This window comes from Panthera leo, chromosome B3 (genome assembly GCF_018350215.1).
Source record: "Panthera leo isolate Ple1 chromosome B3, P.leo_Ple1_pat1.1, whole genome shotgun sequence".
Classification (NCBI taxonomy): domain Eukaryota; kingdom Metazoa; phylum Chordata; class Mammalia; order Carnivora; family Felidae; genus Panthera; species Panthera leo.
Window position 1 is genome coordinate 135,826,983 of NC_056684.1, and position 17,485 is coordinate 135,844,467.

At 40.2% G+C, this 17,485-nt stretch overlaps 1 protein-coding gene across 11 annotated transcripts in view; it reads left to right on the forward strand.

The window, feature by feature from the left end:
* Window positions 1-17,485, forward strand: part of UNC79 (unc-79 homolog, NALCN channel complex subunit) — a 266,546-nt gene that overhangs the window by 137,812 nt on the left and 111,249 nt on the right. For all 11 annotated transcript variants that reach the window (XM_042944164.1, XM_042944162.1, XM_042944169.1 and 8 more), the window contains 6 exons: window positions 557-784; window positions 4,949-5,090; window positions 6,828-6,907; window positions 6,992-7,140; window positions 11,891-12,048; window positions 15,508-15,689. In XM_042944164.1, coding sequence (XP_042800098.1) covers window positions 557-784; window positions 4,949-5,090; window positions 6,828-6,907; window positions 6,992-7,140; window positions 11,891-12,048; window positions 15,508-15,689 — 939 coding nt within the window. The remainder of the gene's footprint in view (window positions 1-556; window positions 785-4,948; window positions 5,091-6,827; window positions 6,908-6,991; window positions 7,141-11,890; window positions 12,049-15,507; window positions 15,690-17,485) is intronic.

The following is a 17,485-nucleotide window of genomic DNA, read 5'->3' on the forward strand; positions in this document are numbered from 1 at the left end:
ATTGACATATCCCAGTCATTCCTTGAACACTTCCTCAATTTCTGGCATAACAAGATGTTCCAGGGTCATTTTATGTTTTCCTCGCCCCAACCTTGAAATCAGCCATTTCTCCAAGGAGCCCTGGTTCCTTTTAGTGGATAATGGATAAATGGTATTTAGAAACCAAGATCTGGACGTTAGGTGAGGAGCAGCATTTTTTTTAATGTGTAAAATCTCACAAAGTGATGTTTAAAAAACAACTTTTTAAAATGTCCTACGTGATTTTAAAAATAATTCCCATTGTTTGTCTTGTGTTTAGAGTCTTTTTAGAAGAATCCATGGAAAGCAATATATATTCATGGTCTATAATTCTCATCATCTTTAAATAACTTAATATTTTTGTTAGTAAATTTTATCCCCATTTAGTATGCCAGTGGAATATTGGACAAAAGGACCAAATTCCTTCTTCTTTTTTCTCTTTCTTTCTTTCTTTCTTTCTTTCTTTCTTTCCTTTTTTCTTTCTTTCTTTCTTTTTTGTTTTTTGGTTTTTTTTGGCCTTTATTTTGATGTCTTTCAGATGGAGTTACAAGATGATGGGATTACGATGGGTTTAGAGCACAGCTTATCAAAGGACATTATTTCCATTATAAACAATGTCTTCCAAGCTCCCTGGGGGGGCTCCCACACCTGCCAGAAGGAAGAAAAGGCAATTGAGTGTAACTTATGTCAGTCTAGTATTCTCTGCTATCAGCTTGCTTGTGAACTCTTGGAGAGACTGGCTCCTAAAGAAGAAAGCCGGCTGGTGGTAAGAAGTTAAAAAAATGAGGTTGCCCTTGTCTGATAGTGATAATGCCTGTAGAAGCATGTATAATGGTGTCTTCTTCCAATATTACATTATGCTCTATGCTGAGTTATATGTGAGACTGTGGTAAAAGAGAAATTTTCCTGTTCCTTCCACCAACTTATGCTCGTGGAAAGGGATAGGAGCTGGAGCTATATCATACAGAATTCTTGAGTCTTGAGTTAGTGTTGTGGAGCATCCATTCATACAATTTTCATAAATACAAAGCATTACTGGTATTCCAGAAATAACTTTTATCACAAAGTTCAGATAACAGTGAAAATATAAAATATACGTATCAAATATTGAGGACATAGATTGGATATGGGTATTGAGAATTCCTAGGTAACCCTGGTTTGGAAAACCCATTGACTTCATCAACAACTGATAAAGGCTTTGCTTCATTTCCTACTTTCCAAGAAAACTGTTTCAATAGGAAACAACTAACATATGCCATTCATTAGCTACTCCATACATTAGTTATTTACTGTTTAGCCAGTTTTCATTTAAGACACACACATCACCAAAATACCCTCACACCATCAAAGGTAGATGGATCTGTATTATTCGGGCCTTTGTTTACTTTCTTCTCTTTTTCTTCCTTTCCACTAATATTTATCTAAGTAGAAAGAGACTTCTTAAAAAAATCTTTTCGAGGTGTAACATACATACAGTAAATTTTTTCTACAGTTTTTAAATACCTTTCCACCTACTGAACTCGTTTGTCCTATGTGTTGCAAAATAACATCCCTGTAGTATGGTCTTTCAACATTGTCATTGGGTACTTAACCAAAAAAAAAAGTCACAGTTCTAGATGATGTGAAAACAAATTAAAATTGGACATCTGGGTGGCTCAGTCGGTTAAGTGTCTGACTCTTGATTTCAGCTCAGGCCATGATCTCATGGTTCATGAGTTCAAGCCCCACATCAGGTTCCATGCTGACAGTCCTTTTCTTTCTGCCCCTCCCCTTCTTGTGCTCTCTCTCACTCTTTCTCTCAAAAATAAATAAACTTTAAAAAAAAAAAAAAACCCAAATTAAAATCAAGAAGCTTAGAGTCTAATCAAGGAGATGTTTAAATAAATGAAAAACCGTTAGACACAGTGATTAGTGTGCTGGGTGAGGTCTGAACAAGGGGACTGTGGGGGCAGACAAGGGTCAGCATATCCAGCCTGGAGGTATGGTAGGAAGGAGAGAGCTCCTGGGTTCATATCTGAAAGGAGTGGAGTTAATGAAAGGAAGGTGGTAGGAGAGAAGGACTTTTGAGACCCAGAAAACTCTCTGTTTTAATGATACAGAAGAAAGCAGGGAATGATACATTCGGGAAACTGCAAGCAGTTCAGTGTTGCTGGAGCAGTGAGCAGAATGGGAAAGTAGTGAATGAAAGCTGAGTCAGGCAAGATGGACTCGGTCTTATTTTCACATTCATTAAGGGCTCTGCCTGCCAAACTAAGAAGTTTGAATTTTGTCTTGGTGAATGGGGGACTGCTGAAGAATTTAATCAGGGTGGTGATACAATGTGATGAATCTGAGAAATTCATTCTGCCATTGGAGAAGAGGGATTGGAGGATTTGGGCCCTGGGGACAGGCATCTAGTCAGAAGGTTAATGTGGTCACTCAGGGAGGAAATGGGCAAGTCTGAATTAAAGCGATGGTGGTGGGGATAAGAGAAGGGGCAGGCCTGGTGGATTTTTAGGAAAGAGAATCATCAGTGCTGATTTAGTTGGCATTGAGGTATGCAAAAGTTGAGGACAAACCCATGTTTTCTGGCTTGGGAACTGATAATGTTGCCGTTTATAGAAGATTTTTACTGGTGTACAAGTGATCTTTTTGACAGGAGTGGGCATGACCCGGGCACATTCAGACATGGTGGATTGGGATGCCTTCAGATATCCTGGTGAGGTTGTCATGACCAGCGGGTATGTGGATCTGGTTTTAGGAAGAAGGTCAGAAGTAGATAAAAGTTTGGAGCCGCCAGCATATTATGTTGGGATGCATAGAATGAGAAAAGAGCCTCGCTAGCATTCTGGGAAGTACCAACTGTTTAGAGGGAAAACAGGAGAACTGATGACCAGAAACAATTTGAGAAGGTGCCAGAGACACAGGGGAAGAGCCAGGGGAGAACAAGAACTCCAAAACCAAGGTAGGAGGCAGTTTTAGAAAAAAAGGAATAGTCGCTCACATGAAGAGAAAAGAGGAAAAATAAAGGATTGAATGTGCCCGGGGATTTTGAGATTGAGGGTCCTCTATGCCCTTGGGGATGGGAGTAACCATGGATTCCAGTAGTGTGTGTTTAAGAACAGAATCAGCTGAGGGTGTGGCTGCATGAAGTACAGACTTCTCTTTCAGGGAGGGAATGAAAGGGTGAAGGTGATGGAGGCAGATGTCCCGAGCCCTACCCTGTCCCCAGCAGGCTGTCTCTACTGTGTCCATTTTCCCAGCACCATCCCAGGAAGCGAGGAATAAGCAGAAGTGTGGAGGAACTGAGCCATCCAAATAATCTCCCATGTGCATGATGCTTTTGACATTTGTCATGTGCTGGAAGTAACAGATTTGGAGGTGAACCCAAAGGATTCTGTTCTCCTCTCTCAAAGTTTTATGGGAGAGATGCCCATCAATAAAAGAGGGCTGTGCCCTAGAATGCATGGTCTTCACTGTGCATGTCAGCCCCCTTCGCTCTTTAGTTCTCTTCCTGGGACAGGCAGGGGATAAAAGGGCGATGATGTGACATGGGGGCTAGCAGGAGGCTTAAGCTAGTATGCAAGATGGACAACACCAGTCCCTGCCACACAGTAGGATGATTCCAGACACGTGTAATGTTGAGGAGTCAGTAAATAGCAGGAAACTCTTTACCATATCGAATTTCATGCAACTCACTTTATAGTTTGATTTAGTATCTTGCTCATGGGTGACCTAGGACAGGTTTAGCCTTAACAAAATTGTGAAGTTGGCAGAGATATTCTTCAGGGCCCTCCCAGCCATTGTGCTCATTTTCTTGTGGGTGTCCTAGCACTTCATCCGTCTTGATCTCCTCACTTTGAGCTGGCTGTCAAATAATTCTCGAGAAAATGTGTAGTGGTTAAAGTGTTACCAAAATAGTATGATTTTAAAAGAGGATATTTGAAGTGGGACTTGAAGGAAAGAAGAAGGCTGGTAGAAGGATAATTGGAGATGGATGTTTTAAGTGGCAGCCACAGGAGTGCTCTCTCTCACTTAATCTTTCCAATTTCACCTGTATTAGTAGCTTGTTTTATACATATATATTATATATGACATGTATTATCTATAAATATATTGTGTTCAGGATATTCACATAGCTGTGCAGCCAATCTCCAGAACTTTTTCATCTCGCATGACTGAACTTCTATATCCCCTAAACAGTAGTTCCCTGTCGTCCCCCTTCCTCTTAGTCCCTGGAAACCACCATTGTATTTTTCTGCGTCTCTGAATTTGACTTACTGTAGAGACCTCATATATCTAGAACCATGCGATAACTGTCCTTTTCACGATTAGCTTATTTCACCTAGCACAGTGTCCTAAAGGTTCATTCATGTTGTAGCATGTGTCAGACTTCCTTCCTTTTTAAGGCTGACTAATGTTTCACTGTATGTATATAACACATTTTGTCTATCTGTTCATCTGTTGATGAACACTTGGGTTGCCATACCTAACTCTCTTTAACTCACATGTTATAGCAATTTCTTGCTCCTAAAAATTTGGCTTCTCTGGACAACCAGTGTTTGTGTCTTAATATACTGCTGTGAACCCTTTATTATTCCCTGCTAATTAAGTCCTATTATTGAACAAAATGTGCATGGATTGGAATCACTTGGTGAGTGAGACAGGCTCATAGGGAAAGCCGACCTAGGCCGATTTAGCAATGTTTTTGAGATTTTTCCATATTTATTTCAAGGGAATGAACATGTTTTGGTAACAGCTGACCCAAATCTCTTTTAATTAGTATGGAAAGAAACTCACATTTCTTCTGAGGCAGGTGCATTTGCCCTTTGGGGCTCAGTACAGGGCTGGGACACAGCTGGCACTCAGTCGATCTTTATTGAACTTAGCGAAACCATTCATTACCTCCCCAACAGGCTGCTCACCTGGCTGCTTGTCGTATCTGTTTCAGGAGCCCACAGACAGCCTTGAGGACAGCCTCCTTTCTTCCAGACCAGAGTTTATTATAGGCCCTGAAGGTGAGGAGGAGGAGAATCCAGCAACCAAGCATGGGGAAAACCCAGGCAGTCGCGCCGAGTCCACGGAGCATGCTGGTAGGTGAACTCTGGCATATCCCAGTTTGTACAGGCCTAACGTTCAGAGCCCTGGTTTTTTAGATTACTGTCGACTTGGGCAAGTTCAGGCTTGGTGTCCCTAGTGGAGACTGGTGCAAATGAACCATTTCCCCTCAGATTATGAAGTGAGCAGGTCCAGGATGTGCTCCTAGTAGAGCCGCGGTCACTGAGCATCTTTCTGGCAGCACGTGCTTCTTATCAACAAAACCTGTCATGTTAGCAGCACCTTCCTACTTATGGCGTATCATGTTCTCACTGGAGAAGTAGCTCTGATCCAAGGCTGAACGACTGGAAAGGAGGGTTCTGGCACTCTCGACAGCCATGTAGGGCATTTGGCCAAAGCAGAGGGTTTTGGGAGAGAGCCAGTGGAACTTGAGCTCATGCAGCTTCTGTGCCCCAGGCCCTAAAGGAAGCAAGGATTTCACTTATGATCCAATAACCTGCTTGAAGTTCTCTCTGTCTCCCTCTGCCCCTCTTTCCTGCTCTCTCTCTCTCAAAAAAAAAAAAAAAAAAAAAAGATATTAAAATAACATTCAAGTGCAAGATTGCTAATGAACTATTTAGTGTATATGCTAAGAGAGTTTGACTCCTGTTGTCTCTGGTTCCAGTAATTGCCAAAACTTAGAATAGTGATTTGAAAACATTTTAGATTAGTTTTTGCATCTGGCTAACTTGTGAATTCTTTTCTCTAGCATGCCTCATGTACCATAGACCACCATCCCCACTGTAGGAGCAAAGGTATTAGACTCACAGGAAAATAAAATCATGAGTAGTTGTTCTGATTTCAGTATGCCTAACTTCTTTAAAGAAAATATTTTTTAATGTTTATTTTCGAGAGAGAGCATGAGCAGGGTAGGGGCGGAGAGAGAGACACACACACAGAATCCAAAGCAGGCTCTAGGCTCCGAGCTGTCAGCACAGAGCCCAGATCAGGGCTCGAATTCACAAACTGTGAGATCATGACCAGAGCCGAAGTGGGTCACTTAACTGACTGAGCCACCCAGGCGCCCCTCCAGGTGTCTTAAAGAAGTTAGGCATATTCAGTGGTGCCTAAGTGGCTCAGATGGTTAAGCAACTGACTTCAGCTCAGGTCATGATCTCACTGCTTGTGAGTTTGAGCCCCATGTCAGGCTTTGTGCTAACAGCTCAGAGCCTGGAGCCTGCTTTGGATTCTGTGTCTCTCCCCCCCCCCCCCCCCCCCGCCCCGTCCCTACCCTGCTCATGCTCAGTCTCTCTTTATCTCTCAAAAATAAATAAAACATTAAAAAAAATTCCCTTTGGCATGAGTCCATGGGATAAATTCCTCCTTAGGTGCTAATACAACCTGAATACCTCTCTTTAATACCTTCTTATCTCCTTTTCAATAAGGAAGGCATACCTAGTCAGACATGAGGCCCTATAGGTAGCAGCCAAACTCTCTGACCACAGGAGCATAGGGCTGGGATGGGGTGGCTTTAGGGAGTCAAGGACATCTGAATATATGGTGGGCTACAGTGGAAAAGGGAAGCTGAGAACCCTGAATCTAGAAGGTTTCCTGAAATTGCATCATAGAAGGGATATATGCTACCCTGGAAAGCCAATAAAAGCATTACATAACATGCCTTTTAATGTAGTATATATTTATTTCTACTCCTCTTGGTTTTATGGTCTTTATCAGGTCATGAGTGGTGGGAAAGGAAGAGGTATGCTAACCTTTGTGTAATAATTTCTTCACAGCAATAAAGAATGACACTGAGAGAAAGTTTTGCTACCAACAGCTTCCAGTAACTTTGAGACTAATATACACCATTTTCCAGGTATGTTTTTTGAGATATTTAAGGGTTTGCTTTGGTGGCATTGCTATTTAGGGTAACTCAGTAACCATGTGGTTCTGTGCATAGGAAATGGCTAAGTTTGAAGAGCCAGACATTCTTTTTAATATGCTCAATTGCCTGAAGATTCTCTGTCTACATGGAGAGTGTTTATACATTGCTAGAAAAGACCATCCTCAATTTTTAGCCTACATTCAGGATCATATGTTGATTGCAAGGTAAGTCTTCCTGTTTGTTTGTTTCTATTTTAGACCTTAGCTATGAAAATCAAAGTTAGGACAAGTCTTACCAACTCATTTGGGTTATTTCTGGGAGCCTGGACAGCCCAATTGCCTATAGGAATGACTTTTTTTTTTTTAACTTCAGTATATCATTTATTATATTTTAGGGCAGTCTCGTTAATCTTATAATTACCTTTGTTTTTCTCCAATGTCTATTTTTCTTAAAAGACTTTATTTAGATATTTTTTAAATTTCAAATTTCATTTGGGTTTTGATGAAATTTGAAATAAATGTATAGATTAATTAAGAATATTTCCTTTAAAAAATTATAAGACTTCTCTATTCAAGTCCTCTTTTATTTTCCTCAAATGTTTTTCATTATTTTCATTCTGCCTTTTTTGTTGTTGTTGTTCTTTTCCAGAAAGAAATTTTAGTGTTATTACAAACCTTATTTTTTTCCACTCATTATATTTTCTGATTACAGCTAAAGTTTAGGAAACTCCTGGTTTTTGTATTTTTACTTACCTTACGAGTTTAATCAGTTCATTTTTATTAGCTTTTAAAAACATATTGTAGGAATGCCTGAGTGGCTCAGTTGGTTGAGCATCTGACTCTGTTTTGGTTCAGGTCATGATCTCACAGTTTCATGGGTTTAAGCCCCAGGTCGTGCTCTGTGCTCACAGTGCTGAGCCTGCTTGGGATTCTCCCTCTTCCCCTCTCTCTCTGCCCCTTCCCCACTTGTGCTGTCTCTTTTTCTCTCAAAATAAATAAATAAACTGTAAAAAAAATTTTAAAAACATATCGTTGGCACTGTCTTATGTTTGCCTGATAAATTTTTGTCTATTCCTTTGTATCAATAAAATTAATTGGCATATCAATATTGAACAATCAATAAATAATGGATAGTTAATGATCAATATCATTTCACTTTAATTTATTTTCTGTCTTCTGCTAATAGGGACTGAACATTCTTTGTTTTTATTGTCATAGGTATAACTTCTATTTCTTTGATTGAGTCTGATTTTTAAGTATTTAAACATGAGGAATAGTAATTTTGTTTGCTAGATTCTTTATTTATTTATTATTTTTTAAATATAACTTACTGTCAAATTGGCTTCCATACAACACCCAGTGCTCATCCCAACAAGTGCCCTCCTCAATGCTCATCAACCACTTTCCCCTCTCCTCCACCCCCCCATTAGCCTTCAGTTTATTCTCTGTGGAATACTACTTGGCAATGAGAAAGAGTGAAATCTGGCCATTTATAGCAAGCAATGTGGATGGAACTGGAGGGTATTATGCTAAGTGAAATAAGTCAGTCAGAGAAAGATACCATATGTTTGCACTCATATGTGGATCTTGAGAAATTTAACAGAAGACCATGGGGGAGGGGAAGGGGAAAAATGCTAGATTCTTTAGAAATAGAAAAGGCAAAAAAAGGAATAGTTAGAAATCAGTTGTTGGACGGCTTAAGAATATAGTGTCCCCTAGAAAAATGTCAACATGTGCTAAGTTACTCTATACATAGTATTATCTAGTATAACATTGCTACTAAAGACTTACTCAATTTCTTACTTGAAATAGAAGTGCTAACAGACATCAGAAATCTCTCTGCATATTGTCTGATAAGGTAATTTTTAGACACTTTTGAAGCATTTTAAGAAAAATAATAAAATATTGCCCTGGATTTATATAGAGTTTTTCTTCCTGAGAACCTTAAAGTAACTTATTGTCTTCCAGGAAGGAAATCAGAAAAATATTATCCTCATTTATATGTAAGAGAATGAGGTGGTAAGAAAAGTTTTGGTGACAAAACTGACTTGAGGCTTTATCTGTCTTTGCTCATTTTTTCATTTATTGAGTCATTCATTCAACAAATATTATTGGGGGTTTATGATACATGTTTTTATTCTAGGCACTTTGGGAATTCACAATCTAGTTTGGAAGGGGGTGAATACTATTTTTACAGAAGGTGACCACATAATTTGCTCTTCACATTGGTGTACTTTTGAGAATGAAGAAGGGGTGATGTTCATAATGACCTCAAACAATAAGTATTAAGTAGACTAAGATCTGGTATAAACTGAGACACATGGTCACCCTGTGTATATGTGAGTCACTGTCAATCCAAGGGATGTGTGATGGACTATTTGGATAGTTTGAGGGTGGGAGTGATCATTTCTGGTGCTAGAGAAAGGCTCAGGAACAGATACCATTTGGATAGACATTGAGAGGATGATAAAATTTTAACAGGTAGAGATGTGAGATGGGCAGGACATTTTGTGGAAAGTTGGAATGTCGAGAGTAAAGATGGCAGGGTTAGAAGGAAGGGACAAGAAGTGAGTAGTGCATACTTAGGTGGTACCAAGGTTTTATTTTTTGCTGCATGGTGTGGCTTTAGGGGAGTAATGGAAAATAAAGCTAGAGAAGTAGGTTGGGATGCAAGTGTGAATAGCCTTGAAGATAAGGACTTCATTTTATGATGTTTGGAGATCTATGGAAGATCTTAAAACAGTGAACAGGGTCAGAGTTGTACTTAAATAGCATGAATATGGATCCCTAGAGAGGGATCCTTAGGGACCACCCACATTTAAGGGAGTGCAAAGAGCATATTGCAAGGGCTTTGGGAATGTAAAGATATAACACAGAAATTTCTTCTGAAAAGTTTGTTAGAGAAGGAAGAGAGAGATCAGATATTTAGAAGGGAAAAGGAGTAGATGTCAAAGATTTTTTAGGATAAAGATCTGAAAATATTTATTGTCAGTGGAATGGCTCAGAGGAAAGGGAGTAGTTGGTAGAGCCAGGTCCTGGAAGGCAAGAATATGTGATCAAGAACAAAGGGTGGGTGGAAGAGAGGAAGGATGTTCTTTCCTTTGTAAGGAAATATATTTTAAGGAAAAGAGTAATAACGTGTCAAAGAGAGCTCATTACTGAACCTTAAGAATAATGAGTGCTAATGTCTTTTCCTGAGAGGGAGGAGGATAGAGATTAGGTTGGGAGCTCAAGGAACACGGAAAAAAGGATGGAATAACTCATAGAAGAAAGCAGTAGGGTGTCCACCAGAAGTAATCTAAGAATGACCAGCTTCAGGGTCAAGCTGAAATTAGTTAGCACCAGTTTGTGGTGGATCAAGTTAGCAGGAATTAGTAGGACAAATTAGTCCCAGGGGTCTGAGAGTGGATGAGAAAAGGGGGCAATGTGGGTTTATTCAGAAGTGGGGATTTGTGATTTTGGTAGAAGTCAGGGGGACAAGGAATTTTAGAGTAAGGAAATGGTTGACTCTGGGATCCAGGCTAAGATGGGAGGCAAATGAAATCAGAGGAGGATTGATATTTGGGAGAAAAGTATGAAAGAGAAGGAAAAGAAGTCTTAGTTGGGATTAGGAATATTTTGGGTAGGAATACGGTTCAAACCAGTACAGAAGCATACAATGGGAAAGGTGGAGGGTCTCCAGAACTTTCCTCATGATAAAATGGCGACTCTACAGGTGTAATGGGAGGAGCTGGTGGAAGGGTAGACCTGGCTGAGCTGGATATGGGGAAGACTAGGACTGATCTGGACAGAAGGATGAGCAAATCCAGGCAAAAGCCATTGAAGGAGCAGGGTCAGGAGTAGTTAGGCAGAAGCTCTGTGAATTCCATGGGAGTGGGAATCCTATGTGGACTGACTTTTGTTGTTAAAGCAGCCTCTTACAGGCCATTGACCCAGGCCAAATCAATTGTTGGTGCTCTGGGGTCTCCACCTTGGCCTTTGGGGTACGTAGCCAAGGTTTTTCCTCAAAGTACCACTCTGATACCAAAGCCATGACGGACAATGACGGATCTGGGGAAGGACATTATTTTCCTAATTTCAAACAAGGCTGCCTTAGAGAATTGGGAAGGCCATATGGAACTGGTGAAATCCAGGGGGTTTTTTTTGTGTCACTGAGATGGTTTTCTGTCAGCTCTAGTATATGGTTTGCTTCCTTCAACTACTTTGAAAAACCTTGGTTTTGTGTTCACTCTTGATGATTAAGGAAGGGGGTGACCTTGAATGACAGGCCTGCCAGTGGGTGGAGAGGCTGTTCTTAACAGAGAAAGAGTTGTTCTTTGCTAGAATAAAGAGGAAAAGGCTGCTGGGCAGGCAAAACCAACAAAACTCCCCAGATGTTCACTATAAGAAAATTTTAAAAAAGAATCACTTTCACTCCCAGAACTAATGTCAGTTTTGTATAGTGTTTGAGTCATTGCTCATTTATATATCTGATTTCTAATATACGATTTTTAATTTTTATGTTAATATGTAATATTAAGTGGCGTTTTCCTATGTTGTTACATAAAAGGAATCTCTTTAAAAAAATGAACAGAACAGAGCATAGGAAAAGTTTACCAGAGGTTTATAGTCTTGTGGATGACTGTAATTTCACCAAAAGCATTCCTACCAGTCACTTGTTAACGCCATTTCCCATAAACTAAGATAATTGTGTTTGTTTCCTTTTTTTAAAAGTTTATTTATTTTTGAGACAGAGAGAGAGAGAGAGCATGCGTGTGAGTGGGGGAGAAGCAGAGAGAGAGGGAGACAGAGGATCTAAGCAGGCTGCACACTGTCAGCATAGAGCCCAATGTGGGGCTCGAACTCACAAACTGTGAGATCATGACCTGAGCCGAAGTCGAACGCTTAACCGACTGAGCCACCCAGACACCCTCATATTTGTTGTCTAGAAACATTATCACAACTTTGACCACTTTGCTTCTTGTTGCTTCCTCAGCCTGTGGAGAGTCGTCAAATCTGAGTTCTCCCAACTGTCTTCATTAGCAGTTCCTCTGCTTCTCCATGCTTTGTCACTTCCTCATGGTGCTGACATCTTCTGGACAATTATAAATGGCAATTTCAACAGCAAAGACTGGAAGATGAGGTTTGAAGCAGGTAACCTCTGTGTTAGCTTAAAAATTCTCTTGGGGTTACGAGGTAAACCAGATGTCCAGTCATGATGTCTCTTGTTGGCTTTCCCTTTTCTCCTTTCTTTTTAAAGAGTGCTGTCTTCCTTGCTAGTGTTCTTTGGTGGTTCAACTTAATCGAGCTTCCTCTATAATAGTATTTTGCAAAGTGGTTCTTATGGAGGAAGACCCTGTTCAGGTTTGCCTGGGATAGTCCTATTTTATGACTGTTTCCTAGGTACATTTATTAATTGTACAATTGTTTACTCGCAAATAGATCCTGGCTTGAATGATAAGTTATATAGTCAACATAATACATGATATTATGTGGTCAACATAATATATAATACAACATGGTACAAAGTAACTGGGGATGTTAAAAGTGCAGATTTTTGGTAAGGCCGGGAATCTACATTTTTAACAAAGTCTGCAGGCAATTCAGTGAAGTTTGATAGTCTGCTGTTATGCCCTTGCCATTGAAACATCAGGGACCAAGTCTGGTGCAGTGATGGGTATAATTTCTTGGTGCTTAGAATGGCAGGTGCTCAGAGGAACATGGTAAGGAAGGAACCTGGACATGTTCTTATAGCCTTGCATCTGCTGCCTTCACTGTCATCCCAGTCTGCTAGGGCTCCTATTCTTAGGGAGCACCAAGCAGGGCCCACGTGCCATGGTGTGCCTTACTGAATGGTTCTGTGTATTTTAGTGTGTCCAAAATTCCTCCAAGAAATGCAAGTTCCATTAGATGAGTTGACTGTTATATGTTAAGAGTTCATCTGTAATCTGTAGCCACCTCAAAGAGTTCTTATTTTTCAGTGCCAGGTGAATCCCTGGGGCTGGTTTATATGATAAATCCAATGTTGTCGCATTGGATGTCTAAATGTGAGTGTTTGCAGCCTCATTTCCTACTCTTCTATCTAACATACCCTTGCAGTTTCCCCATCGCTTCTTGCTTCCCATCACCCTTGCCTTGGCCCCTCTGCTGTCCATCTGAAATCCTCTTTCCTTCAAGGTCCATTCAAATGCTGCCTCCATTTGATCCTCTTTCAAATGCCACTAGTGAGTTCCACCTTCTTGGTTCCCTCAGTGGAAAGTTATTTCTTTATCTCTTGGTCTCCTTGGCATTTTATTTACACCTCATTAGTGGCATTTATAGCTTTAAAAATTACATTTCAGTTATAGCTGTGCCTTTCCTATTTCTTTTCGTTGACTTGACTTTTAAGCCAAGACTTGTGAATGACTCATATGTTAGTGTGCTTAGGTTGCTCGTGTAGTAGCAGAACACCGTAGACTGGGGGACTTAAACAGCAGACATTTATTTCTCACAGTTCTGGAGGCTGGGAAGTCCAAGGTCAAGGTGCCGGCACATATGGTTCCTTGGCAAGGTCTCACTTCCGGTCTTGTAGATGACTGCCTCCTCTCTGTGTCCCACATGGTAGAGAGAAAGGTAGAAAGCTCTGGTTCCCTTCCTCTTCTTATAATGATACAAATCCCATCATGGGGGCCCTGCCCTCATGATTTCATTTAAACCTAATTATCTCCCAAAGGCCCCACCTCCAAATGCCATCACATTGGGGTTAGGGCTTTAACATACAAATTTTGGTGTGGAGGGAGAGGAATGCAAACATTGAGTCTGTAACAATTCATTTTCCACTTACTTCCATCTTCCTCCAAGTACCTGGGATAGTTTCTTAGTTACACACACACACACACACACACACACACACACACACACACACATTTTTAAATATATAAATATATTTTTAAGTATATGTTTTTAAAATAAGTGAATTGGTGAATTTACTGATAAGTATTATATGTACTAGGTACTATGGGACCAATAAAAAGAAATGTAAGAGCAGATTCCTGCTCTCAAGAAACTACTAATTTAATTGATCAAGCCAAATATAAACACGTAGGAGGTTAAGAAACTAAAGATACAGGGGCGCCTGGGTGGCTCAGTTGGTTAAGTGTCCGACTTCAGCTCAGGTCATGGTCTTGCAGTCTGTGAGTTTGAGCCCCGCGTCGGGCTCTGTGCTGACAGCTCAGAGCCTGGAGCCTGTTTCAGATTCTGTGTCTCCCTCTCTCTCTACTGCTCACCTGCTTACACTGTCTCTTTCTCGGTCTCTCAGAAGTAAATAAATGTTAAAAAAAATTTAAAAAAAGAAACTAAAGATACAAATATAACTCAAGACCACAAAAGAAGACATGTCATATAGCTATATATGAGCACACAAATATCTTATGTAAATGAATAGGATGTAAATGAGTAGTATTTTTGTAGGAGTTCATGAGACCAAAAGGCCATTCTAGGTCAGAGTAGACTTTACAGAACAAGTAGAATCTCAGCAGCATATTCTTTAAGATGGTGCAATAGCAATAAGTAGAGGAGAACAGGAAGAATATTCTAGGCTGCTGGAATGCTTTCAACAAAGTAATGAAAGTTTTATTTTCATGGCACTCTGTTACTTAACTAGTTACTTTAACTTCTTATAAAGCCATGTTTTAAGGGTGCCTGGAGTCATTTAATATAATTTTTTCAATGTTTATTAATTTTTCAGACACAGAGAGAGACAGAGCATGAGCAAGGAAGGGGCAGAGAGAGAGGGAGACACAGCATCCCAAGCAGACTCCAGACTCCAAGCTGTCAGCACAGAGCCCAATGTGGGGCTCAAACTCATGAACTGTGAGATCACAACTTGAGCTGAAGTTGGACGTTTAACTGACTGAGTCGCCCAGGCGCCCCTGGAGTCATTTAATATAGAGTTTCAGAATAATTAGACTGACTGACTTATGGAGTAGGGTGGGGGGATGGGTGAGATAATAGGTGATGGGGATTAAAGAGTACACTTACCATGATGAGCACTGAGCAATGTATGGAATTATTGAATCACTATATTACACATCTGAAACTAATATAGCACTGTATGTTAACTGTACTAGAATTAAAGAAACTTAATTAAAAAAATCTATCAAGTAAGAAAGCATATATTGCATATAAAAAATAAGTGGCTGCTATAGCCCTGGGAAGTCCATTTGTTGTCATTTCACATCATGACATATTAAGGGTGGAGTAGGGGATCTAGAATCTAAAGCCAGGCCTGGTGGACACCTCCTGTCTCCCTGTGTGGTCCACAGAAGGTCTTATGGAATGGACAAAGAAATGAGCATGGAGACATTTTGAATAGTTTGAAATGTAGTTTGAATTAAACAGTGAGGAAGACCATAAAAAAAAAAAAGGCAAACCCACAGGAAAGTACTGCACTAGGTAGAAATGGTCTCTGTTGCCAGATGAGATGGAACATGCAAGAAGGTGGCATTAAAATTTCCTTTTGGTATTTCAAAATAGTGTGTGGGGGCCCAGAGTTAACTTTTTCTTTATGTGTTCAGTTCTTAGCTTATTAAATGTCCCCCCCCCCTCTTTTCCCCTCTGCCTTTTACTTTGCAGTGGAGAAAGTGGCTGTAATTTGTAGATTTTTGGATATTCACTCAGTCACCAAAAACCACCTGCTGAAGTACTCCCTGGCACATGCCTTCTGCTGCTTTCTGACAGCTGTGGAGGATGTCAACCCAGCCGTGGCTACCAGGGCCGGTCTCCTGCTTGACACCATAAAGAGGCCGGCATTGCAGGTGACGGCCCTCAGATGTGTGTTATCTGCTCTGCAGATGGTGCTCTGGTCAACCAAATCGTAGCGGTATAAACACATACAGTAGTGATGATGATGATGACGAGGAAGAGGAGGAGGAGGAGGAGGAGGAGAAGGAGGACAAAAACAGTGGGAATTTTCAAATGGGAAAATATCCCAGAACCACACCTTATTAACAGACCTTTTGTTTTTATTTGTCAATACTTTCTTATCTTTGTCCATATGGCGATGTCACTTTTGACAGATATAATTATGGTATAACTTTTTTTTTTTATGGCAGATTTTTACACTAAGCTGGTTTATCTTATACTATTTGGCTGGTTCCTGGGCTGGGAGCTCTTGTCTTTAATTGCTAGTTACTTTAAGAGAAATCTCCGTGATGAATTATTGTATAAATCAAAGCAAAACATGAGAAGGCAAATATGCTATCAAAATGAAACACCACAAATTAAAGTCAAAGGAACATGAAATATGAGACCTGGAGAGAGTTGTGCATTTATTTTGTTTGGCACCTTTATTTTATAATTGGAGAAGCCAAGTCTCGGAGAGATGATGTGACTTTTTATTTTTTATTTTTTTTATTTTTTTTTTGAGGGAGACAGAGCATGAGCGGGGGAGGGGCAGAGAGAGAGAGGGAGACACAGAATCTAAAACAGGCTCCAGGCTCTGAGCTGTCAGCACAGAGCCTGATGTGGGGCTCGAACTCAGGAACAGCCAGATCATGACCTAGGCTGAAGTTGGGACACTCAACCGACTAAGCCACCCAGGTGCCCCAGAATGTGACTTTTTAAAGGACACAGAGTGAATTAGTAGTAGAACGGAGACTAGAACCTCCAAAGGTCTGATCTCCTGTTTCCCCACAATGGCACCTGGCTTATTATTATATCATTATAATTAAAATTAATAATCATGGCAAAAGTTAAAATTTGTCAAATAGGTCCTGTCTTTCCAGGACAGTGTATTAGAAGTGTCCCATCATCCATGGTCTCATTTAATCCCACAATAACCTTGTGGGTTCCCATTTTATAGATAGAGAAGCTGAGGGTCAGAAGGGGTAGGTAACTTTTTCAGAGTCACATGGCTAGTACGTGGCAGAGCAAACTCAGGTCTGAGTCATAATAAAGTCCACATTCTTAACTATTGAGTGTATACACTGCTTCCAATCCAGAGTAAAGGTTCTTCCTCTAAAAGGGACCAAGAAGAAAGCACAGGAGCTGAGAAATGAGATGGTTTTGCTAAGTGTGGACTCACATCTTCTCTTATAAAAATTCCCAGTTGTCTTCTGGATAGGCCTTTTCTGTTGGTCCTATCCCTGCTCAGGGTGTGGAATGTAGGAGGCACTCAACAAATGAGAGTTGAATGAATTAATAGAATGGTTGAGTGAAGCATGGCTTTTAAGTTTCATGGGTGGGGGGATGGGCTAAATGGGTGATGGGCATTAAGGAGGGCATTTGTTGGGATGAGCACTGTGTGTTATATGTGAGTGATGAATCACTGAGTTCTACTCTTGCAACCAATAGTACACTGTATGTTAACTAACTTGAATTTAAATAAATAAATTTTAAAAAAGAGGAGCCGGGGGAATGGTAAGCAGGCTCATATACTAGAGAAACGGAAGCTCAATCCATTCCAACTTTGATTTTTTAAGATTCTGTGTTCCACTCATATTCTAAGATGACAAGATGAGTTTACTTTCTTTCAGAACCACAGAATATAGCATTGAAAGGGAATTAGAAAACCGTATTGTGTATTCTACAATGTAGCTTTGGAAGTATGATT